General features: G+C 38.6%; 1 protein-coding gene across 9 annotated transcripts; it reads right to left on the minus strand.

Moving 5' to 3' along the window:
- Positions 1 to 2772: 2772 nt before the first annotated feature.
- LOC108561383 (la-related protein CG11505) lies at positions 2773 to 24741 on the minus strand. Of its 9 annotated transcripts, XM_017919285.1 has the most exons (12): positions 24499 to 24741; positions 21128 to 21356; positions 11079 to 11346; positions 10691 to 10940; positions 9777 to 10154; positions 9199 to 9712; positions 8886 to 9128; positions 8229 to 8700; positions 7745 to 8147; positions 7406 to 7679; positions 5649 to 5871; positions 2773 to 3479 (listed from the first exon to the last, which is right to left on the minus strand). In XM_017919285.1, the coding sequence occupies exons 1-11, from the start codon at positions 24688 to 24690 to the stop codon at positions 5687 to 5689; spliced, it is 3408 nt and encodes a 1135-aa protein (XP_017774774.1). In that variant the 5' UTR covers positions 24691 to 24741; the 3' UTR covers positions 2773 to 3479; positions 5649 to 5686. The 9 variants fall into 9 exon arrangements, with proteins under 9 accessions (XP_017774774.1, XP_017774775.1, XP_017774776.1 ...); XM_017919286.1 differs by lacking the exon at positions 2773 to 3479 and having other exon boundaries at positions 5515 to 5871; positions 8886 to 9122; XM_017919287.1 differs by lacking the exon at positions 2773 to 3479 and having other exon boundaries at positions 5515 to 5871; positions 8904 to 9128; positions 24499 to 24740.

Genomic DNA, 24741 nt, shown 5'->3' on the forward strand with positions numbered 1-24741 from the left:
ATCGCCTCGTGCACCTCCGATATCGTTCGTTTCTTATTAATATTATTTGTTTTTCTTCTCCTTCTTCTTAATCTTTTCAAATATATATATATATATTTGTATTATTTTGGATGAAAGGAAACGCCAGGGGGAAATGCATACACACACAATATCATTAATTATCATCATCATCATCATCGTGGTTAATTTTCAGCGTTCTCATCTCATCTCAACTCGTCGTGTCATCCAGATGCTGCGAATTCGGATGAATGCGCTCGAATCGCGATGGCTTTGGTTCTGATTTTTGAGCTTTTCTTTTGTTTCAAACGCAATCCGAACGCGCAACACCGACAAGACAAAACAAACAGGCGCACTCCCACGAAAACAAAAGGTTTCCCTTCCGAACCCTATACGTTCTCGCTCTCTCACAGACAACAATATAACAATTTTAAAAATTTACAATATTACACCGTGAAGAAAGCACTATAGTATATAATAATATATTTCATATAGTCATATAATAATTATATATACATGCATATTGATGTACACATACGAAGGTTCTTAGGTACGAAAGCAGTGTTTTTTTTAATTTGTATTTGTTACCACCTCAACGGTTGTTTTTCTTTTCACTTCTTATCCTCTTATACAATTAAACCATCTGTAATCACCATTCATCATAATCATCATCTTCATATATATATATATTATTATTTATATCTTCGTTATACTTGTAATATTTATATAATCATACTTTTCATTTGTTTGTTTATTTTTGTTTGTATACAACAGTCTTTACAATGTGATAAATTCAAGTAAACCAGGGGAGAAAGAAACACGAGTTTAGAAAATATAAAGAAGGGGGGGTTTAGAGGAAAGAAAATGAAATTCGTAATTTGGCAACGAGAACCAGCAAAAATTATTACAATATCACCATCAAATTATTTTCTTCTTTCTGTTTCACCATCAACAATTACACACACATATATATATATATTGGTTTGCATCTCCGATCGAAGCTAAGCGCGCAACTTTTGTTTTTTTTTCTTCAAATTATTTATAACCGTTGCTTTTGTTGTTCTTTTGTTATTTTCGCTGCATTTGTTTATTACTACTGTGAACGCGTCAAGTTTTCAATTACTATTGGCGTTTCCATGGCGATGCCAATTAAACGGAGGGAAACAGAGACGAAACGAATTCGCGGTGAAAATCCATGGCAACAACGTTTCCAATGGTAACTGCAATTGGAATGATTCTGCAATTCAATTCAATATATATATATACACGTATATATATATATATAAATGTATGCTGGGTTAAGACACTTTGATTAATTACAATTAATTACAAACTTAAATTACAATTATTTAGTAAAGCGTCGCGGCGCGAGAGTCTCACGACGCCTCCTTGCAAATCAATAAGACACTTCATCGATTATAAAATACATATACATATTTCCGAGATTTCACACAAAAAACAAAAAAAAACGAACAAAATAAATCGCTCCATGTGTACACTACTACTCTTCTCTCTACTCTTTTTCGCGTCCAATTAATTAATTAATATATAAATATACTTCTTAATCTATGTACACACTTCATTAATAATTACGATCGTTATTTGTAAACGCCAATTCTTACATATTTAGTATTTGACACCGAGTACGAACGACAGAGGAATCTTGGATTTGCATTTTCTCTCTTTCACATTTAGTTTAATACACAGAAGAAAATAAGAATAATTGAAAAAATCCACGCGTTGGAAGCACAGACAGACGGAGGAGCAATTCGTGTTTCATCGTTCTGTAATTCTGAAGAATGTAGTAGTGATAAGAGTAAATCAACACAAAAGCTACAGGTTCTTGGGATTGCTACATTCATATGAGCGAGTGAGAGAGAGAGAGGAAGTAATAATAATGATTTAAAAAAAGAAAACAAATCATTAAAAAAAAACAAACAAACAAAAAAGTTGAAAATTATAACAAATATATATTGTAATTACAAATGGATGGATCAATCAATTAATCAATCGGCCGACAGTCTTACAAGGTAAACTTAATAGTAAACAAAGAGTGTTAGTGAGAAAGAGATAAAGAGAGAGAGAGAGAGAAAGAGAAATTAAAATAACAAGTGTTGGCTGACATATTAAGTGAAACAAAACAAATCCCGTTTTCTGTAGGAGCATTCTTTTGTCATCAATGCACACCATTTTTTTTTCAATATATATATATATCTATTATATATATATTATTTCAATACATTTTTTTCCCATTTAATTGTTTTCGTTTATTTACATACACAGCCTACAAACAAGAAATCCGCACCTTCGACTTGACATATAGTGGTGATGAAGATAAAAAAGCAACGCAAATAATTTACCGTCGTATTAACTGCATATAGAGAAAGAGAACGGATATAAAGATCAACTGAAAATCCACCCTCCACCGATCGTTATTATTAACAAAGATGAAATAATAATAATAATAATAAAATAAAACTAATCACAGCAGTACATCCACCTTCGCGTTAACTGAAGCGATCTCACACAAAACAAATCAAGCAAATAAAATTAGTAGTGCTAATAATAGTAGTAGCAAAGCATGATAAAAATTATAAAATTAAAATTGTATCATCAAGGTGGTAAAGAACAAAAACAAAAGAAGAAGGATTGCACGGAATTATCACGCTTAAAAATTAGGTCGGCTGATGTCAATAAACAACTGAGGCCGTCGCGACGCCCAAACTTCATTTGTCTTTACACTCACATACGCACGCACGTCGAATCACATTTTTCTTTTTTTTGTTGAAACAAAAGTATGATACGAAGAGAAAACGTGAGAAAACCGAGAAGCATTCAAAAACAAAACGGAAACAAAAATTAAAATCAAGATACGTGTTTTTTGTATATTTCAACAAGAAAATAATAAGATAAACAAAAAATAATAATAATATATAATAATAATTATATAATCCGGTGAATTCGATCCATTTGGATTTGGTGATCGATTTCCATCCGTGATTATAAGTTAATAATTACAGCCTTAATAAACTTGCGCGAAATCGTTTTTTTTTCTTCCTCCTTCTTATTTTCACTATATATCGACGCAAACACACAGAAATTATAATTATAATAATAATAGATGTAAAACAAATCGTGTTTGAAACGTGAGAAAACTAAGCGAAATCTCCGATAAACAAAATGAATAATAATAATAATAAAACAAGAGGATGCCTCCCTCCCAGAAAAAAAAACAAAAGAAAATCGTAGTCATCGTCATGATCATCGAGCACGAGATTTTGTGGTCTGTGATGGTGTTAGCCCATTGCGAACAACAACAACAAACGAAATAATGATAAAATTAAGCAAACGCAAAGAAAGTAAACCAACTGAATAAGATATTAAAGAAATGATTATAATAATCATTAGGATTCGTTACAGTTCGATTGTTACTGGGAGAGAGAATTTGTCGCGTTACATAATAGTAGTAGTAGTAGTAGTAGCAGCAGTAATTCGTAATAACATATAAATTGATTAAAAATTAAAAAATAAAAATCCCAACAAAAGTTATCGTATGTATAATAATAATAATATACACTAGAACCTATCATACAGTTTTTCCCCTCCTATACAGCTTACAATAATAATGGTAGTTTCTTTTGCGTTCGAACAAAAAAAAAATATATAAGTAAATTAAAAAAAAATAATTATAGAACAAATAATAATTAATAATAATAATGGTCTGTACAACTTTCAGTGTTCCTCTTTGAATCGCGCCACACACAAACACACCACAACCTATTCTCTCTCTCTCTCTATCCATCTATATCCGTCTTTCTCAAACCTCTATCCGAGAACCGCACCAAAATCATCATCATCATCATCACAATTACACAATCATAGTAACTATATATATTTGTGTGTGTGTGTACATTTTTATATATATATATAGAATAAACATTCATTTTTCTTGTTTTAAATACAGTCTCGCATGCACGCACCATTATATTCGCAAAATTCCATCAAACAATCAAGCACACTTCAAAAACAAACAAACAAACAAAAAAAAGAACACAACTCAAGAGAGAAACAACAATCTCAAGTGCACACATTGTTCAAATCGCGTCAACAATTCCTTATATATATATAAATATAATTTTTAAAAAAAGAAAGAAAGAAAGTAGTAATTCCTTAAGAGAATAAAAAAATGTATCTGTACTATCGTAAAATTAATGTCGATGAGAAGACCGATTCATCCAGAGAAACTGTGTACCAATAAAAAGTGTCTTTGCTTTAATATATTTCAATATTTCCTTTTCTTCGTTTTACATTTTAATCCGCAAAACCCGGGAGCGGAAAGAAGCAATGAGAGAGAAAGAGAGAGAGAGAAGAGAAAGAGCGGCAAGGCAATTAAATTAAATTGTTTAATTAAGAAAATATAGATATATATATATATGTTTATGCACGATCACGCTTTCATTTTATTTAGTTCATTTTTATTATTCAATATATAATTAATTTATCCCTGCTGCATGGGTTTCTTTCTTGTTGGTCGCCGGCTGAGAGAGAGTTTGTGTGTATGTGTCGCGCGCGTCCTCCCCTCCTACCTACTATTATGTTAATATAAATTCAATCACAAAGACGCTTCTCGCTTCTTCAGCGTCTTTACGTCATTCCTCCTCCTCCACCTCCTCCTCATCCTTCTCTTCCACATCATCAACTAACCCGCCACTATTTCCGTTATCATATAAATATTTTTTATATATATGTAATGTATATGCGTGAATGTATGTATGTTTGCATATACTAAGCGCGCGCCCGGCTCCTCCACCTCAAAAAAATAATAATAATTACGATATTAATATTAATATAAACTTAATTTACAATGTTCACCGTGCACCGGTAATCGTTCGGAATCGTGATCGCCGCCGCCTTCGTCAGTTATTCCCCGTGAAAATAAACGCAATCAAATCAATCAATTAATAATAAGATATAAACTACATGATATCAACATTGTACAGAGCACTAATAAACATATTTAAATATTCAACAGTATATATCTCGAGCTAGGAACAATTATGACTCGCACGATATTAAGTGTGTGAAGTTAATATGCATATATAAACGTACATATACAGAGAGAGAGAGAGAGAGATAGAGATTATCATCATCATCATCATCATTATATACACACACATACTAGTACACTTAAGTTGCGCACCGCACCTGACTACCTTCCTTCCTTCTTCTGCTTCTCCTCATCCTCTTATCTTCCTCTCAGTATCATTTTACAAACACCATCTCTCTCCTCACTTTACAATAATCACGCGCGCGCTGCTGCATCCAAGCCAATCTTTTCTTTTTTTATATACTATACACACGCCCGTCGTTACTCTTTCCCCCTCCTTCTCCTTACATATTACAATTACATATTAATATATATTTTTTTTTGTTTTTTTTTTCCTCTTTTGATATTTTCAGTGCGGCTATCAATTTTAGTCCTGTTTTCTCCATTTGTCTGTTTTTTTTNNNCACTAATCTTATTTCATATATATATATATATGTGTATATATATATATCTTTTCACATATATAAATGGCGAACTAAACGCGAATCATGATTATCATCATCATGAACAACAAACACACCGACACACCGAATAGTAGTAGTAGTAGAAGTAGTCCAACCAATGATCGCTGCTGGTAGCTAGCTACTTGGGTGGCGACCGGGGACGCACGAAGTCGCGCAACTGGGGATGGTTCGTCCTCGCCTCCTGCTGCTGTCTCCTCCTCTGATGATTCGGACGATCGTATTGGCCAGCCGTCGACGATCGGGCAACGCCTCCTGGCCTTGTGCCGCCCCGACTACCAGATTCCTTTTGCTGTTGACCACCCTCTATTAATTAATTAATCAAACATTTACTCCCACTTTTCTTTTTGCTTTTACGCTAAACTCGAGTGAACTACTAAAAATCATCATCACACATCATCATAATGAAAAAAGTAACTCCCTCTCAACGAAAATCAAATCAAACCAAAAATAAGATAAAATAAAATAAAAGCAGAAGCGGCCAAAAAGTTTCAAACAACTTGTTTATTTTTAAGTTATACAAAACTTTTGTATTCCTCTATTAATAATAAACTATGGAATGAAAACTTAAAAAAACAAAGTTTATTTGTTTTGTATTGTATTTTTTTTTTGCTTTAATTTATTTTTATCAACAATCAAAAATCAATAATTAAATATATGTCTATATATATATTACTTTTTCAATTACAAAAATATGTTGTGTGGTGGGGGATGTTTGCCGTTTATCTAATTTAAACTCTTTTTTTTTTCTTTCATAAAAATTACCTCCACTTTCGATAAACATAATTAGTTTCAAGAATAATTTGTTTATGTATATATATATATCGCCTAAAAATAAACAAGTTATATATAAAATAAAACTTGCAATAGTCCAAATACAATCTGCAATTCCTCAATTTTCATATGCTTATCACCGTATAATAATTAACTTAAAAAGAAACAATCGATACACAAAAAAAAGTGATGATTAAAATAATAATAGTAGTAGTAGTAAAAAGAAACAAAACTAAAGATTATCACTAGAAACACACCAGTCTCCCCCCTCAATTCATAAACACTTTCCAAATTTAAAAGAAACATCGATAATGGCGAAGGAAATAAATGGAAATCAGTTGCAATACCAGAATGTAATAACAACAGTAAAATTTGAGAAAGGGTGACTGTAGGAAAGAAATTGCAGAAGGAAAATTATTTGAAGTGATTACACTGCGTCGTCGTCGTCGTCGTACAGTGTATATTTTTTTGACTAGTATATAGAAATGCGAGTAAACTCGCAACTTGAATAAAGCGATGCACACCCACACACACACTATTGAAAAGAGTTTTAGTAATTGGATTCGAATCATACAATTTGATCCCGTTCTAAATCTAATTCTGAAATCCATTTGAACGATTCACAAATTGAGGGGCGACCGATGGGCCAATTATTAAATTATCCTACCTCTTATATATATTTTTTCAAACTTTTTTTTTTCTTTCATTAAAATTCTTGTTTAATCAAAAATCGCTTAAAACATGATAAAACGAAGCTATCAGCATATCATCCTTAACCTATTTTTATACCTATAAATTATATATATATATTGGCTGTTTTTTTTTCGCATATGAAAATCGTTACACTATTAATACAATCAATACACAATCAAGATATTATGTAAACACGCAAGAATTGTACGAAGGGCCTCCTCTCTGTTATTCAATAGTTTATACGACCCCTCCTCACACCCCCCCCCAACAAATGTTATGCTTGCAAGATCAAGTTTAGTGCGCTCGATTATTAATTCGAACCAGACTCATCAATTAGTGGCTTTAGCGTAGGGAACGTTAAAATAATATTTACCTCTCGTCTCCTTATTTTCGCGCTGATCTACCTGCATACGAGAGGTTGCGTTGTTGTTGTTATTGTTGTTGCTGCTGCTGCTGCTGTTTACAGAATTGCATATACTGGAGGCGATGGTCTTCACTGCGGCTACGGAAGCGGAGGCTGATGCGACTGTTTGTTCGGCAGTTGATTGTTGTTGCTTCTCTTTAGCTTGCTGTTGCTGCTTTTGCAATTCCTTGTGATGTTGGGCCACCTGTGCGTAGCTCATTCGTGGTGGATTACCACTTGGATCCTGCAAAAGTCCAAACGGTTAAAATATGCATGATGATGATTAACAAACACTCAATTAACACTTACAGGTAGAGGCGGTGTGGATGGTTGCCTTGGATGTGACGGTTGTTCCGTTCGGGAAGTTGATGTGCTACTGTGATCCGGCTTGTTGTGAGGCTGCGACTGTTGTTGGTGGTGGTGTTGCTGTTGTTGCTGCTGCTGCTGCTGTTGATGGTGGTGATGATGGTGATGATGGTGGTGGTGCGGTGGCGGCAACGGAGGATGGGCTGCGTGCGCGGAACGGGGAGGTCCTACGGTGCTGGGTTGATGAACCCGGGGCGCCGCCTCGCTGGACACCACCGTGGTCATGGTAGCCGCATTGGTCGTCGTCGGACAATCCACCAGTTCTCCATTCAGCAGAGCGTCATCGGTTTTCGTCGACTTGTCAGCCATCGTACATTTCGTCGTCGTTGTCACGGGAGGAACTAATCTGAAAGCAATCGAAACACAACAAGATTAAAATGACGTCCTCGGCGAAGACCTTCTACCGTTTAAGTAGAGGATAACGTACTTTTCTGGTGAGCTAGGAGGCGTGAGTGTAACCGTACTAAGTTGAATATCGACCGCATCGTTCTTGCTGCAATCGGCGAGCGTCGTTGTCGTCGTCGAAGCGTGTCTGCTATTGTTAGTAGACGTGCCTTGATGTTGATGCTGCTGTTGCTGATGATGATAAGGATGATGCTGCTGCTGCTGCTGCAATTGCTGTGACGCTTGCTGAGGTGATGCTGCCCGCGGAGAATTTGAACCGCTCCCAGAATCTTTGCCCTTTCCTTTCGCCGTACCCTTCACCACGTCCGCCAGTCGGTTCTCGCCCCAATGACTGAGGTTCTGTTGCGTAAGCGGTGGCTCGGCACTCGGAGGAGTCTGCAAGACCTCGACCGGCAAACCTACACTACTTCCGCTACTGCTGCCGCACGCACCACCGGCACTGTTCATCAAAAGTTGCGGCTTGCCAACGACCACATTTCCGGAAGATGCTCCACCTACAAAAATATATCATATGTCTTATTCACTATAGTGCTATGCTAGGATGTATCGAACATGCATCTACCATGTATCAAAGCTAATCCGTATTGTACGATGATACGTATTGGCCTTCATAGTTGTTGTCTTTAACTTTACTGCTTCTATGGCTACTACTACTATATGAAATTGTTGCGTTACCGACCTTTGAAACGAAATTTACCTGGTAGTGGTGGGAATGCGGAATCCTCAAGATCAAACTGCAGCCCCCTGGAGTTGACGTTCTCTCGGGGCTGCGGCTGCGGATTCAACGCGGTCACCACTTCGTCCTCTCTTCTCTTTCCTCGCCTGTACCGAGGAGGTCCCATCGAGTCTTTGCCGGGATGCCCAGCCGGCAGCTGTCGGTACGTTTCGAGAATCTCAGAAGACACGAGTGGAATACCTAAAACTTTTTGTTAACTCATTGTTAATATGAGCTTTTGCACATGACATAAGTATTCTCATCAACAGCAACATACCTGCGGCAGTGTTGACATTATGCGGCTGCTCTTCCATGTGATGGATCCGTGGGGCGTCTCCCATCAGCGAAGGGGGTTTGGCACCTGGGATATTGATTTTTGGCGTGCCCTGAGGAGACACGGAAGGAGGCGGCGCAGAAATGACTGTCTGCTGCTGTTGCTGCAATTGGTGGTGATTCTGCCTCTGGTTTAATCCGATTGCCGCGGCAGCTGCTGTAGCGTTGGCGGACACCGACGTCGCCGCAATAGCACTCGCTGTTCCTGCTACACCTGCAGCTACACCACCCACAAGTGACGGCGGTTGAGGCGGTCCCTGCTGCTGCCCATCCGTCTGGGTGGAGCCTCCGCGGCTTTGCTTACGTGGTCTAGTGCCGTTATTGTTCCGGTACGATTGATGTTTGTACGTCTGCGGCGCCAGCCCGTTCATTTGAAACACTTGGTTTATATCGTAGTACGCACCAGCGGCGTGCCACGGCATCATCGACGTGAAATACTGTTGCTGTTGGTAAGGCGGCTGCAATAAAAGAATGCGTTAGTTGTCGTTTATTGTGGAAATGATGGATGGAAATTCATCTTACGTAGACGTGATGCACTTGATTCGTGTAAGAGACGGACTGGCCAGGTGTTCCGTTCGCCGTATAGATGAATCTCTGTTGACCTCCCGGCGGAAAGGCGGCGGGGTCGTAAACGGCAGCGGGAGGCGGCGTCGCGCGGAATCCATTCTTGACAACGGTACCGGCCGCTGCGGCTGCCACCGGTGGAATGGGCAACCTGTTCATCGGCTTCGCCTTGATACGAGCCATTATGGGTTTATCCTGGAATTCCCGCACCTCTTCCCTCAGATACCGGTATGCCTTTTGGGCGTCCTCATCCGACTCGAAGGTAACGTACCACGAACTGTTGTGCGCGAACTCGCACGAAATAAAACTGGGACACTTTTCGCCGGTAAACAGTTTCTGCAACAGGATGACATGACATGAAGAAACAAATAATAAATAAGGGCTTTCTCTTAGATCTCTCATCTAAGATTTTGCAATGTCTGCGAGAATAAATTACACGGATTGAGCAACCGACACTAGTTTTAGCTAAATTATAATATGCAATTAATAGTGGACTTTCTTTTCCTGCTATTAGTAATCAATAAATACATAATGGCAATAAAATGGACGATTAAACAGGCGTCATCTGAATATAGCAGAGAGAAGACGACTTTGCGAAAACATAGAAATTCGCGAAGTCTGCCAAAAAATGATTGCAAGTAATGAATGAATAAAAATAACAAGATTACTCATTATTATTAACATGACGTTCTCATCGTTCAAGTGATGCTGCATTTTATGTTGAATATTGTTTATCTTTACATATTAAATACAGCTCCAATTGGAGAGATGTGGATTGACCTTTTTCCTACGTTATCGAGAAATGGTTAATTGTTAATTGCTATGATTCACAGGCGCATTTGCCTCATCACTTTGGCGATGGTTGGACTCACTTTGACTTCTTCGATAGGAGTATTATCGGGGATCTCTCTCAGAATAACGATGCATCTCTTATGGTTGGGTCTGACTTTGACGCCCTCCTCGTCGACCTGGACGTTAGGAGACTCGCGCAACACCTCCGTTATCAGTTTTATATCTTTGGTTAACTTCTTCACCTGATTAAAATTGGCCACCGTCCAGATGGGTACGTACTGGTCATTGTCCATCTGGGACAGCAAATACGTATCATTTGCCAAGTTTTCTCTGCAAAAAAAAAACAACAAACATAAATAACAAGTCCAATCAATCAATCAGAAAAAAGAAAAGAAATCAGCATGATGAAGAGAAGAAGGTGATCTCTCTCTCTCTCTCTGTCTGTCTGTCTGTTTTTCTCTGATTTACCTTGAAAAATAATATTCCAACTGTTGTGAGAGCATCTGCTTGAGTTGTGGCAAGGTGAAGGCTGAGGCTGGCTGCTGCTGGTGCAATGTCCCAGTGTCGGCGGGAGCTGAGGGCGGGACGGGGCTCAGTCCCTCAGCCCCCTCCGTCACGCCGTTGACCGGGACGAACTCCTGCACCACCGGCTGCATGCCGGCACTGTCAGGGGCGGCGGTGGCAAACACCGCCCCTGTTGGCAGGTTCCCGACATCCCCATTCATGTACACGTAGCCTGCAAACAGAAAACAATAAATAAATAAAACATTACGCAAGACAGAAAACACCTCCTCCACCACACTTCTTTCTCGGTCCCATACACAAATCAATAATCATCGCGTTACATCATCCCTCATTTCTCCTCCTACTACTACTAATACTACTCACACGTTAAAATAATCATCCCGACCCCACCCCTCAATTATTTCAATTGCATCAACGCGAAAAACACTCAAATCATTTTAACCCCCATATGCGTTTATGCGTTAGTTAGTTACCCTTCATGAAACTGCTACTTCTCTTCCACCACCACCACTAACAATAACAACAACATGATCCTTCTTGCAACGCTCCTATCTTTCCATCCGAACATCGTCCGACATCCAAACACTATATTATCGCCGCCGAAACTATTTTTACCGAGCTAATGTGTTCCTCCTCCTCCAATTTCTCCTTCACGCACACACAAAAGCATCGACTGTGCCAATTAAAAAAGCTCACTACTCTCGAAAACACGTTCGTTGTTCGTCGTCGTCGTCGTTGTTGTTGTCTATCCGTTTGTTATATATCTGTTTTGACATTCAAAGTGCCAACATTCAATTCCGTCTGTTATATTTTGTTTCTGCTCTCAAGCTGCGATTGATATGCGGTTGAAAGAAGAGATAACTCTAGTCGTGTGTTCGTCGTCCCTTTCATTTGATTTGCGAGGCTTCTCGAAACATATTAAACCATCACCACGAAGACGCCTCTTCCTTCTGTCTCCCTTCTTTCACACGTGGACAACTCCGGGAAATTTATCATTCCCGGACTTTTCAAATTTGAAATTATATTTTTTTGTTGATATGGTCAAGAGAAAAGAGGAGAGGCGGACGGAATAATATAGTAGCCGGCGATGCCGTTTGTATAAGCACCTCGGATTCAGTTAAAAACCTATTCACTATATTTAACCATCAAATATACGCGATATTTCTGTCGTTGACGTGTCGTCCCGCATCCGAATGTTAACAATTTCAAATACACTCTAATAATAAAAATCCCCATCAAAACGTTAAAACAACAATCGATGATTACATTACATTTCCAAAATCCAATTTTTGTCTCATTCACATATATCATCGCACGATATCATATCAATCCTAACAGCTTCATTATTTCCAATCATCACAAAATAGTTAAATATCACTTACTTCTATATCAAAGTTAACGCACACGCTCATGTATTATTATTTTTTTCAAATAGAGAACGAGAGGCAACGAAAAATCAATTACTATTAATAAATAATAAAGATATGACGGTAATGGTAACAATGGGCTCGCTGATAACAGTCGCGCAGTGATAATCCTATTTTTAGTTGTAAACGCAACAGCACAAAAAAAAATCTACACGGACGCAACAAGTTTAGAAGAACGAAAAAAATAAAAATAAAATGTATATACAATAAAGAACTTTCTGAGAAGGGAACACGAAACACTCACTCGCTCAACATTGAGCTCTTTATAAATAGAGACAGAGAAGGAATATCCGTGTATTCGTGTGTGTGTGTGTGAGAGAAAGAGAGGTGGTTTCGCTCTTGAAACCGTGCAAAGCAAATTTAAATGCGAATAGGAAATTCCGAGATATTGCATACTTGATCCGGAGCTATTTTTTTCTTATTATTCTGCATGTATCACCGGTCTGTTTATTTATTTCGTTCTGTTGTTATTGTGAAGAGTATAAGCTTAACTAAAATGTGAGAGAAATGGTTTTTAAGGGTGCGTGGGTTGGTGAGTTGGCCCGTGCGAGTGAGGGTGGGTGGAAATAGCTGATGGGAACGAAGGGTGGTGGTGGTGCATCGAAAACAACAACAACAACCCCTTGCTTCTCAACCACCCCCCAGTGATGAATCATTGTTGCTGCATTAAATACCGATTATTAATCCTGTTAGATCAATATTGCAAGAAGAAAACTTTAAAATGATCTCCGTACGTTTCACTACTCGCTATAATCGAACATCAATTATTGCGTAACACACTCTGTCAGACACACACACACACACACATAATATTCGCTTGGCATTAAAAACAATGTTGTTTTGAATCGTCGCTTATCTTGGAGCTTCATATTCATATATTTTAGCTTTTAATAATGCAGAGAGGGAAGTCGGGTGTTGTGTTCGCTTCTTAAATGTCTCGGTTATAATAATAATAATAAACGAACGAATGTATTTATTACACGTACGCGTTTCAATACGTAATTAGTTTTCTAATCGGCAAAAAACACCTATGCACATTGAATATATTTAAACAAAGAAATGCCAAATCATCGCGCAATCATCAATTAAGTTAATTATAGAATTAGTTTTTTTTTTCTTATTCCCTCGCTCCACTCGAAATATTATCTAAACCACAAATGAACTCTCTCTCTCTCTCCCTCTATTTATCCTCCTTGTGTTGGAGAGTTTTACATAATGTTTGGCCTTTCGATAATTTCCTTATCGCGCTAAATTATATAAAAATTGCTCTTAGCCAGCAGCTTATAAAGTATCTAATATGTGTCATATAAGATCCATTACATATTGACCGTGCGCCACAAGTTATGGAAAATACGCTGTTGTTATTGTTGCCCAATATATCGCGAGTCTTCGATCTTTCGCACTGGAAAGTTGGTTCGGTGTTGCGCAATCATCGGGTTTATTGTTCGTAATGAATTCGCGCGTTCCGCTGAGAGTTCTTATTTTTATTTATTTCTTTCATTCCGCTTCTTCTCACTTTCTCTCTCTCTCTGTATGTATGTCTCTTTCCATCGGTGCAATGATGAGGGGGAAACCGTGAAGAGTTTTATCGATTTGAACCAAACGAGAGAAGAAGAAAAAATTTGATTAACAAAAGTTTGTAGACACCAGCCAACACAGACAGCATAACGCGACAAATGTTTAATTGTGATTCAAATTAGAGATTCATTCAATGATTCGTCAGTGTAAAATGTCTGATGGAGAGGAAGAGGTAAGCTGGAAAAAGACAAGTTTTCCATAAATCAATTAACCCGAGGTTAATCTTATTAATTCGCCAAAGAAATTATAATGGATGTTGGTAGCATGTTTCTAACAACAGTCTAACTCTCAATTGGTCGCAGAAAAAAGAAATACACACACACCAGCTCAATTATCAATGGAAATCAAATCCGTTAATAGAGAAAATGCCTGATGATTCAATTGGAACTTGGCACGCAATTATCTGCAGTTAATTAAATAATAGGCCAGATTACTGTAATGCCTCTCATTCGCAATTAGAAATTCAACATATTCAAAATTAAGGACGGATGTATCAAAATGTTAAATCCATTTGCAAGAGAAATTATTATTGGAGGATAGTTTCAAAAAAAAAAGAAGACGATTAGATAACACCTAATCGGATGGATTTCGCTCGACACTTTAGCTCAAAGACCGTTTACGTAATTGGACCTCACCGCCACTGCCTTCTTCGATGAAAGCAACACATAATAATAATCAATGTCCTGCGGGGCTCTTAAACTCTTTGCATTTCCATTTTTTTTACGATGCCGATGTTACTTAATAACCTCAACCCAATTTCAATGCACTTATATATTATTATTATTATGTTGCAGTGCCATGGGACGATTGGCCATTAGTTTGAGGATCACAAATAGTGTAATCCGAATACAATATGATTACAGAAACTACTAGCAATTCAAATCAATTAGCAGGAGGTTACTAATACAACCATTGTTGCTATCAAGGTATAGATGAAACGTATAAATAATCCCATGTCTGGTCAAGTTCGCTTCACTTTAGAAGTGCGAATACATCGCATGTATACAACCGAATTTCCATCACGTGGTGAACGAGTGTTCCTTCTTCGTAATCTTTTTAAGTTCAACAAATCAATGTTCGCCACCCCCCCCCCCATGTGACTGCGGTGGCATGAATTATGAATCCGACAAAGTGTGTAACCTAATTAATTGATCAATAACCTCAAGTTTGGAAATTCTCGAAATAAGCTCTCAATCTTCTGAAGTATCGGAAACATCGAAAACGCATTGTTTGCCCGACACGATGAATTTCACTAATATCTCCAAAGAGACTTTACAAGAGAGTTGGCGAACTGATGGCAAACGAGCATCCATAAAATGTACAGTTTACAATTATATAATTAAGTTTGTGCGGAGCGAAGAAACTGCACGTTTCGGTCATTCTCTAATAGAAATCAAGTGTCCCTAAAAACAAACGTCAGATGCTCAATGTGTATTTTCTATTATGCAAATTGTATCTCTTTCTTTTCTATTTTCGTGATAATCAAACTGAAATCACAGATCTGATTGAATTCAATATTCCTAAAATCAATCAATCAAACAACAATTATTATTATTATATATACAAGTTGGCATGCAAATGACGACTATGTCCTAAACCTTTTCAGAGTCAATTATATCAAGAAAATAAGAAATGTTCTTTCCAAGGCTGACTTTGATCTTATGATATTTATAAAATTAGAATACAATTTTTGATCTCTCCGAAATCATTAATCAATTTTCACCATCAACATGTAGAACAGATTGTGAAAGTGTAAAAAAGATCAAATTCATTTTCAATGGAATCATAGATTTTGCAAAGCAGATTGATGAATGAATATAACAACAAGCTACCTTCCGTGTTAGAACCCGAAGTGACTGCAGCATGCATAAGCAATTCGGTATCAATACATACAGGTGATTACACAAGTTGTGGAAATATGTAATGACCATACACACACATGCACACTATTTGACAGCGCGTTTTTAAGGTTATGTTCGAACAATGATGATGTATAGGCAGAGAGAAAAAGGAGTGCTTCGACTTTAAATGCAACTGCAGCAACACAATATTCATAAATATCAGATTCTTGTAAAGATGATCAATACGAGTCTCATCGCACATTGTTTGGACAGTACAAACAGAGAGAGATTCATGCACTGCATTGAGCGAGACAAAGCCAAACTGAAAATTACCAATCATTCTTAGGACTTGGATTAGATTCAATGTAATGCATTAATTGCCAGGTTACAGAAGAAGTAAAAACAAACTGTAATTGAGAACAAACTTAGAACAACAATATAATTGCCAGCTTAAAATACAATGTACAAATATAGAGTAGATGAAAAGTTACAGTATTGAAAATGAGGTAACATTAGATTGGTTAAATATCGTAACTGAGTATATCCACAGAAAGATGAAACATTATCAAGGGTTATATGTCATGAGATGAACATAATGTGCAATGATTTTTACATTGTAAAAGCTGAATAATAATAATGGATGGATGGGTAAACACTGCGAATCGTTTAAAGTCTACATCAATCAATGAGGTTAGTCAACTAACATTGCATACTCTACAGAAGTTGATTGTAATTGATTCTCTTCCCCGGGTATTAGTCTCTACTCGAAATCTCAAGAGGCATGCATAATAGCTGAAGCAGCCATCACTGATCATCTGATCAGGACTCTGTGGATACAATGATGATGATGATTATTATTATTGTTATGATTAACCTGTGTTTAGGTGATATGTGGTCATTGGTGGAGCTGCGACCCCCGAACGACAAAGGGAAAAATCTGGGTGCACACGAAACGGGCGTTCTCTGCTTTTTCTCCCCTTTTTGGAACCTTCTCTCGGGGGCCAAACCCCCCGGCGCGCACACACCGGATCCGCCGAAAACCCGAACAAACGAAAAGAAGAGGTGGAGAGAAGGTTGGTCGGATGGATCGGAGGAGACACGTTCGGAGAAAATTACGTAAACAATCGCACTGAGCGGAGCAGCGGTAACCCGGAAACCATGTGCCTGCCTGCCTGCCTATCACTCGGCTTTCATAAACCGACTTATCTGTCTGTCTGTTAAATGCGTGCGTGTATATATATATACATATAAGTGTGTGTGTGTGTGTACGTGTGCAAATGTGTACGTGTGTCTGTATGCGTGTGTGCGTGTGTCTGTTCTGTTAACGGGTGCCACAAGAAAACCAATTTTTATTACACGCAGATGTTTGTTGGTTAATTGGGAGCGATGCGGTTGGTGGTGGTGGCGGTGGGAAATCGTCGCGGCTCGTTTTACCGTGCCACCGAGTGGTGGTGATGATGAGAGAGAGCCCCCCAAATTGTACCGGGCGCACGTTTTTTTTTCTCTCTAGTTCTATCTTTTCAATGTTGTCGTTGTTGTTGTTGTTCGTTCTGTGTACGTGTAGAGTAATAGTAGACTAGCAAATAATGTATATTTTGGCTTACCGCTTTAGATTACTTTGCAAAACGCAGCACACAGTTTTCTCACGGAAACTCGCAAAATGGCCGTCGCAGTGCACATGCCACAAATATCTGGCTACTGCGCGATCTCGCGTGTGGCGGGGTGACGACGGTGTGCGGGACGGACGGAGACGGACGCGCACAGACTGAGACGGAGAGAGCGATCGCAGCGCCGCCGACGACGACGTCCATGCAGTCGCGCGTCCCTCGCACGGGCATGCGCGTGCGACAGAGACGCCACCACTCAGCCGATCGGCGCACCAGACTGAGACGGAAGCGGAAGGTACGAGGGTGCGCGCGCATCCTCGCCCGCCAATTCAAATATTTGCCGCGACCCGGCGACGCATTTCTTTCTTTTCTTCCGTTTCTCTATTACAATATTATCCATCGCACTCTCCAAATCACCTTCGTTATTATTATTATTAACAATGATTTCCTCCCTCCCATCCGACGGAACGTCAAAGACGTGTTCGCTTGACGTTCGCTGCTGCATCCGATTGAAATGTCACCGAGCTTTCTGGAAGCGAACACAGAGCGCGCGCACAGTCCCATTGCATCACAATTTAAAAACGCATGATCACATTACCAAAATTCCATTCATTGCTCCATTTAATACTCAAATAAATGCAAACATCAGTTTATCATTGCATCACCCGCGCAATTTCAGCACTCTTTCCCAATTATCATTACCGAAAAATTCCAAACATTAATCTGTTACCATCACAAAACATAACATAGCAAACAGTAAACTTATCAATGCCACTCATAGATTGCGCAACCATCAATCATCAATTTACCATTTCCGCCCTTACGTTCGACGCATTTCCGCCTAAATCACTTCATTACGTAATTCAATTACATTTAAAAAAATAAACTAAAACACGACCATAATTTGATTCGAACAACACATTTTTCACTGCTTCTATGCGAACTCTAATAATACTTAATACAATAAACATAATAACTTGCTGTTTTTAAACATGAATGAACACTTTTCAAAAAAAAAACAATACCTACAGGGTGTTTAAATAAGAGACGACGTGAAGTTATCAACGTCGCTCACAGATAGCGCAATCATCAATTTATAATTTCCGTCACCGCGCATATGCAACAATTCAAACGTATTTCTTATTCTAAATGAATTGCATAATAAACTAAAAACTTAAAAAATGCAATCATCTTCTATGATTACGTAATTGAACTATTACAAAAAAAGCCGTTATGAATTTACGAGTTTTGTGTATAATAAAAAGTTTAATTTTCAACTTTTGTACTTATGAAAAGAATAAGTTGTATAAATCTAATGATCAAATGCATTTTGTATATGTTTCTAGAGTAATTAACATAAGACACAGAGAGAGAGAGAGAAGAACGTTTATTTATAATATGAAATTTGTAGAAATCGTGTGCGGCGATAATGTAGAATCAGCACCGGTCACGTCGTTCGATCTTCCCGAAGACGGCATTTGTTAATTTCTCTTCGCTTCTAACAAACTCTTCTTCTCTTTTATCCTCAACTTCGCATCTATTTATATAAAATATTAGAAGAGGTATGCTAATCGAGAGATGTAATTCGAATGCGCGCCTCATTTCGGATGCATACATTCTTCGGGTTCGTGTAATTAATGAGGAAAAAGGCGTCCTTCGATTCGACGAAAGGACACGTATAGATTTATCTATAAATATTTATTTTTTTTAAAAATAAATTTAGTTAACCAATTGAATTTTCCACAATTTTCGTCGCGTCTGCTCATTCCCACTCGCTTTCTGTTCAAACCGAAATTGATGCTTCAATTGAGTGACAGGATGCACTTTTGCATTGCATTATTATTATTATTAACAAAATTATTGTGACTTTTCGTTGTTGTTATTGTTACTGTTTACAGCTGTGTTCATTTCGTTCGCATATTGATTCCCGAACAATAACGTTAGATTATAAGCACGATCGAGCGAACGGTCGCGTCGTCCTTCAATCCATCGAATGATTTTATAACAATATTTAAATTATTTTTTTTTTCCTATGTTTCGCTTTGAAAAATATCATTTTATAACATATAATAAATATGCGCGGCTGTTTTTTTTTTCTATTCCTCTACTTGATTGTTTGATCCTTGATAGATTGAACAAGGAACTAAATTGAAGATTATTTAGTGTGCATTTCGGTTACGTCGAAAGAGTAACGTGCACGGCGACCGTAAGATCTTTTGATCAAAGTTCGCGTTTCGATGAGTTGGAAACTAAACAAAGTTATTTAGTTATTAGCGAATAAATGAATGAATGTTATTGAAAGTTAGAGTAAACATGCAAATAGCGTATTAACATTTTCACCTAATTACAAATGTTATCGACTGATAGCGAGAAGAGCGTATATTGATGTTATCAGGGGGGAAACTCGTTTAATGGTCATTACATTATATGCCAAAGCGAAAGTCCTTCTAGTCCTTTCGTTGCAAAAAAAAAAATTCCATGAATTCCTCGACTGAACACGTGCCAAATTCGCGCCAATTTTCGAAGTATTGGGTTTTATTTGTCCCCTGCCGTAAAGTCCATTTTCCCTTGAAAATCCCAAAAAGATTTGACCATTTGAGGGTCCTTTACAACCTTTTTCCCTCCCAATACTCGCAAATACACATCTGTTCATTTGTACCTCTTCTCAGAAAAAGAAAAAAAAAAGATCTTCTTTATTTAAGCTTTCTTTTTCGACAAAAGGATATTCAAATTCACAAAATCACCACGTGTCTTGTTATTCTTACATTTTCTTACCTAGATTTTTTTGAAGAAATTTTAACCGTTTTAAAATTCCTAGATTTTACCTACGAGTTTTTCATTATCTCTCTCTCTCGTCCACAGGTACAAATCTATATCATATTTTTTATGTTCTTAAGCCGACTTGTTAATTAATGTTAATGATGGAATCGGATGAAGATGCAGAAGTAATTGCGAATTCCATTGAATTTCGTTGCAAATCGATATGATCGATGCTTCTTGCTGCATGCGGCGCGTCGTCCCCTTTCTAATTTTCGATGTTGCGAAACTCTTTTTGACAATTACGGCTCGTGAAATTTTGCAAAGTTCATTTACTTTATATCGAAATAAACAAACAAAAATCGAAATAATATTTCCCAGGAAGCAGTTAAAATGGATCTTAGATTCTTGTATTTTGGATTAATCTGAATATGATCATTCAATTAGTAGATTTTGATATGCAACGTCAAAACAATGCTTTTCGTTTTTAAAGCAATGAAGAAATACTATGATCGTATGTGTTTGGTATAATGTTTCCAACGTTTAGAGTTGCAATTACATGAATCCAAACACTTAATGAAAAACGGAAAATGTCTGGAATGGAAATGCAATGTTTGTACAGAAAAAAAATGATATTTGGAAAGTTACGGATTTTCGGATCCCTTTCTATTCGCCATTGCGAAAGAGCTCTGGGTTATTTATGTTTGCGTTGCATAAGAGTCTCGGTAATCACGTAGATTTATGATTTATACATTGATTTGAGATGGTATTTGTTGACTCACCGTCCAGGGTCGTGGCAAGGGTGCAAAAGTCCGCGTGGTGCTGTTGGTGATGGTGTAGTCTCTCGTGGTGGTCCCATTCGACGAGCGAATCCCTATTCGACTCGGTGTATTTTGTCTCGAACACATCGGCGTACGGATTGAGACGGGTGACCGATGCGGGGGCGGCGGCGGCTGCGGCGAGGCGTCCCGACGTCGACGGTGGTGGCTGCTGAGGCGTCGGAGACGTCACCTGAAACGAACGCATTCCATCAACATCGTCATCTCGATAACATAAGCATTAGATTATATAGTTTGTTGTGCGTCTGTTTTATACTGTCGCATATCATTGAGAGATCGCGCACGGCGCAAGGGAAAGTACACCTCTCTAGAGCGCGATAAACACATATAGATAGATATAGACATATAGATAGATAGATGGAAAGAGAGAGAGAGAGAAGACTTCCTGCTTGGACTGAGAGTTGACCCATTTCAGGTCTCTGCAAGAATGCCGAACGACGACGACGACGATGACGACTAGGTGCTTTACGTTGCGCAACGCGCGCCGCTGGCTCTTCTAAACATATGTTCTTGTTGTTGTTATGCTCATTTTTTCGCGCTCTCTCGTTCCATCTTTCTTTGCATCACCTAGCACTAATATTATTGTTGTTGTTGTTGATGATTATGATTTTGTTAATACTTACTCGCTGTTTCTGCTCATTGTGAAAAGAGTTGTGCGCCGTTTCTTCTACGTACATTCTATCCATCAGAGTATTAATTTCTCTCATTCTTTGAATTTCTCGCGCACCACAAGAAACAACAACAACAACAACGATTACGACACTGGTTGTTGATGTTGTTCAATTATTGTTGTCGTTGTTAAGGAATGAATAGAAACAACGCGGCACTCGCAGCACACTCACGACCGTCCAGAGACCGCGGAGACAGACAGCAGCACACTCGACGCCGGAATCGTCGTGCGAGCGTTGTCGATGATAAGAAGGGAAGGACCTCTCCGATATGTGCGACTAAAATCCGCTGATAATAATTTAATACATATACACAGGCACATACAAACAATGTGCATGTAGTATAGTAGAGTAGGTACAGGGATACGCGCGCACTCACACCCACACTCACTCAATCACGTTCGCACGCACACTTTTGCTTGCTTGCTGATGAAGCTGCAGCAGCCACCACCACCGTTCATGTGTACAGGAGCTGGCGCACTAAATGCACTGAGGGGACGGGAGCTCAGGTACCTCTCTTTTTCCTTTGTACAAAAAAACGCGTAGTGGGGGTGGTGCAATCGAGATCTTGTCTCTTCGCTCCCTCACCAACAACTGAACCAACAACAGCAGCAACGAAGACTTTGAGGCAGCAACAGCAGCAAGCAGCAGCATCAGCAACAAACAAGAAAGAAGGAAAGAAAGAAAAAAAAGAGAGAGGGAGATCAGAGCGCGCTGCACCGACGTTCCGTGCACCAATGACCAAACGCCTGCTTGCCCGCCTGCCTCACTAAACGACTTATAATTACTAATAACATCGGGGGCGGCAACGGCAAACGCATCGCCAGGGCCGGCGCCGGCGGGAATCCCCAATCAACAGCGCCATTCATCGACGTTTCCAACAAATAACGATACAACGATCGATAAATCGCAAAAACTGTATGCAACAATACGCGCGCTATTTTTTTTTGTATATATATAAACATATTGTTGTCTTCAGGTAATATATTGCTCGTAACAAGCAGTCAAGAAAAGCCAACAGGAGGACATCTTCGTTGCATTGCACAAACGCATCTGCAATACAAAGACTTTTGTTTCCATTTCTCTTTTGTTTGCCAGACGTATCTATGAAATTAAAGGACAGTTAATAGTTAAAATACTCAAAAATAATCAATTGTAATTTACAAATATGAATGAATGATATTATAAATCATAGAGTTGCATAATGGATATCAGTAACAAACTGTAAATCGTAATACACCTAATCAAAATTGATAATAATTGGGAAGAGGGCGTTTCTTGTTTATGTCTTTGTTTGTGTTCTTCTTCTTCGAGGGGGTTGTAATGAATTCCTGCTGGCGGTGCGGTGCGCCGGCCCTGAGCAGCAACAAGCGGCGCACTTTCCTGCTGCACGTACAAACAATATGGATAAACTCTATACCGGATGCGGAATCGACCTTGCCTCGGCGCGGCGAGAAGAAAGAAAGCAAAAGGAAACAACAATAATAGCGAGATACAGAGAGAGAGAGAGAGAGAGAGAGAAATAATGAACATGGCATAAATATTGCCATTATTATTATATTACATATAACATTTACAAAACCTGACGCGCGCATTCCTCTTTTTTTGTTGTTGTCTTCTCTTCTGTTGTATATGTGCATTCATTTGTTTGCTTATTTCTTGTTCTCTCTCTATCTACCTGTCTTCGTCTATTTGATTCGTTCTTTCTCGCGGAGGCACATTTCATTATGCATTCGATTTCAAGAACGAATCTGCATTGAGCGTAGAAAGAACGTTATTACATTTTCCCCACTTCTTTCGTGCTGCAATTGCTGCAAGGTAAAAATGTCAAATCTAATTCCACCTCTTGCGCGGATACGCGTTAAATCGAACAAAGATAAATAATGGAATTTAACTGATCGTTACACTTTATGCAATATAGAATCTAGTCTCACCTTTTTGCTGAGATAAGACTTGGAATTTAGTTACTTTCAGTTGGACGAATAAATAGCAAATATAGCAACGAATTTGATGGAGATTGCTTAATGATTATATAATTAGTTTGTTTTTCCGGACTGAACCGGTTAAAGAGTGCTTAAGGGACACAGTACGTAAAAAGTAACTAACAAATAACGAATGTAATTAAAACACAATTGAATAATGATAGATAGATTTTGTGAAATTATATTATTATATAGTTATTAATTAAGAATTAAGTTGTTGTGGTGGAGGATGGAGAACGGTTGTTGTGTGAACAACTCGTTGTGAATGAGAGGAGGAGTGGTGCTCTTCGGTTGGGTTAAACCCACGTGTTGCGCGTCGCGGATTCATCAATCTCGGATCCAAAACATTGCGTGAACATATCGATCCGGCGTCTCTCGTCCATCCATGTTGGATGTGTTAGTGGCGGTGGTGCAAGAGGAGAGTTTTAGCTGTGCGCTCGGATTTTCGCTCGCGCACCGAAACGACCAATTTCGCACAATTTTCGCACTTTTTGGGAGCGGTTTTTTTTTCAACACGCACACACATATTTATACGAGCGAAAGACGCGAACACGCATATACGTTTTAAACATATTTATATATATATATATAGAGAGAAAGAGATTTAGTGAGAGGAAATGTGAAGCGAGTTTGTAATGTCCATATGGCGCGTTAGAAAACTCACCTTCTGGATGATGAAGCAGCGAGGATTGAAGGCGGTGCATATGTACGTTCCGTTCGCGTCGAGGCAGGCCGTGAGGAGAGGATCGGAGACGGCGGCTGCTGCTGCTGCTGCTGCGGCGGTGACGGTTGCATTTGGGGGCGGCAGAAGGGCAGGTTTGGTGCCGACGGCGAGTCCAACTCTGCGGAAGGGCATCTGGAATTGCGGAGCGGCGACCGCCACTCACCATGCCGACCTGTTGAGTCC

This window comes from Nicrophorus vespilloides, unplaced genomic scaffold, assembly GCF_001412225.1.
Source record: "Nicrophorus vespilloides isolate i.1.1-1 unplaced genomic scaffold, Nicve_v1.0, whole genome shotgun sequence".
In the NCBI taxonomy this organism is placed as follows: domain Eukaryota; kingdom Metazoa; phylum Arthropoda; class Insecta; order Coleoptera; family Silphidae; genus Nicrophorus; species Nicrophorus vespilloides.

Coding starts and splice junctions, on each gene's coding strand:
- LOC108561383 (XM_017919285.1), bottom strand. CDS start 24,690: ATGCCCTTCCGCAGAGTTGGACTCGCCGTCGGCACCAAACCTGCCCTT. Junction 10,155..10,690: donor CTCCTATCGAAGAAGTCAAA/GTGAGTCCAACC, acceptor ATCCTGTTGCAG/AAACTGTTTACCGGCGAAAA. Junction 9,129..9,198: donor TAATGTCAACACTGCCGCAG/GTATGTTGCTGT, acceptor GTTAACAAAAAG/TTTTAGGTATTCCACTCGTG.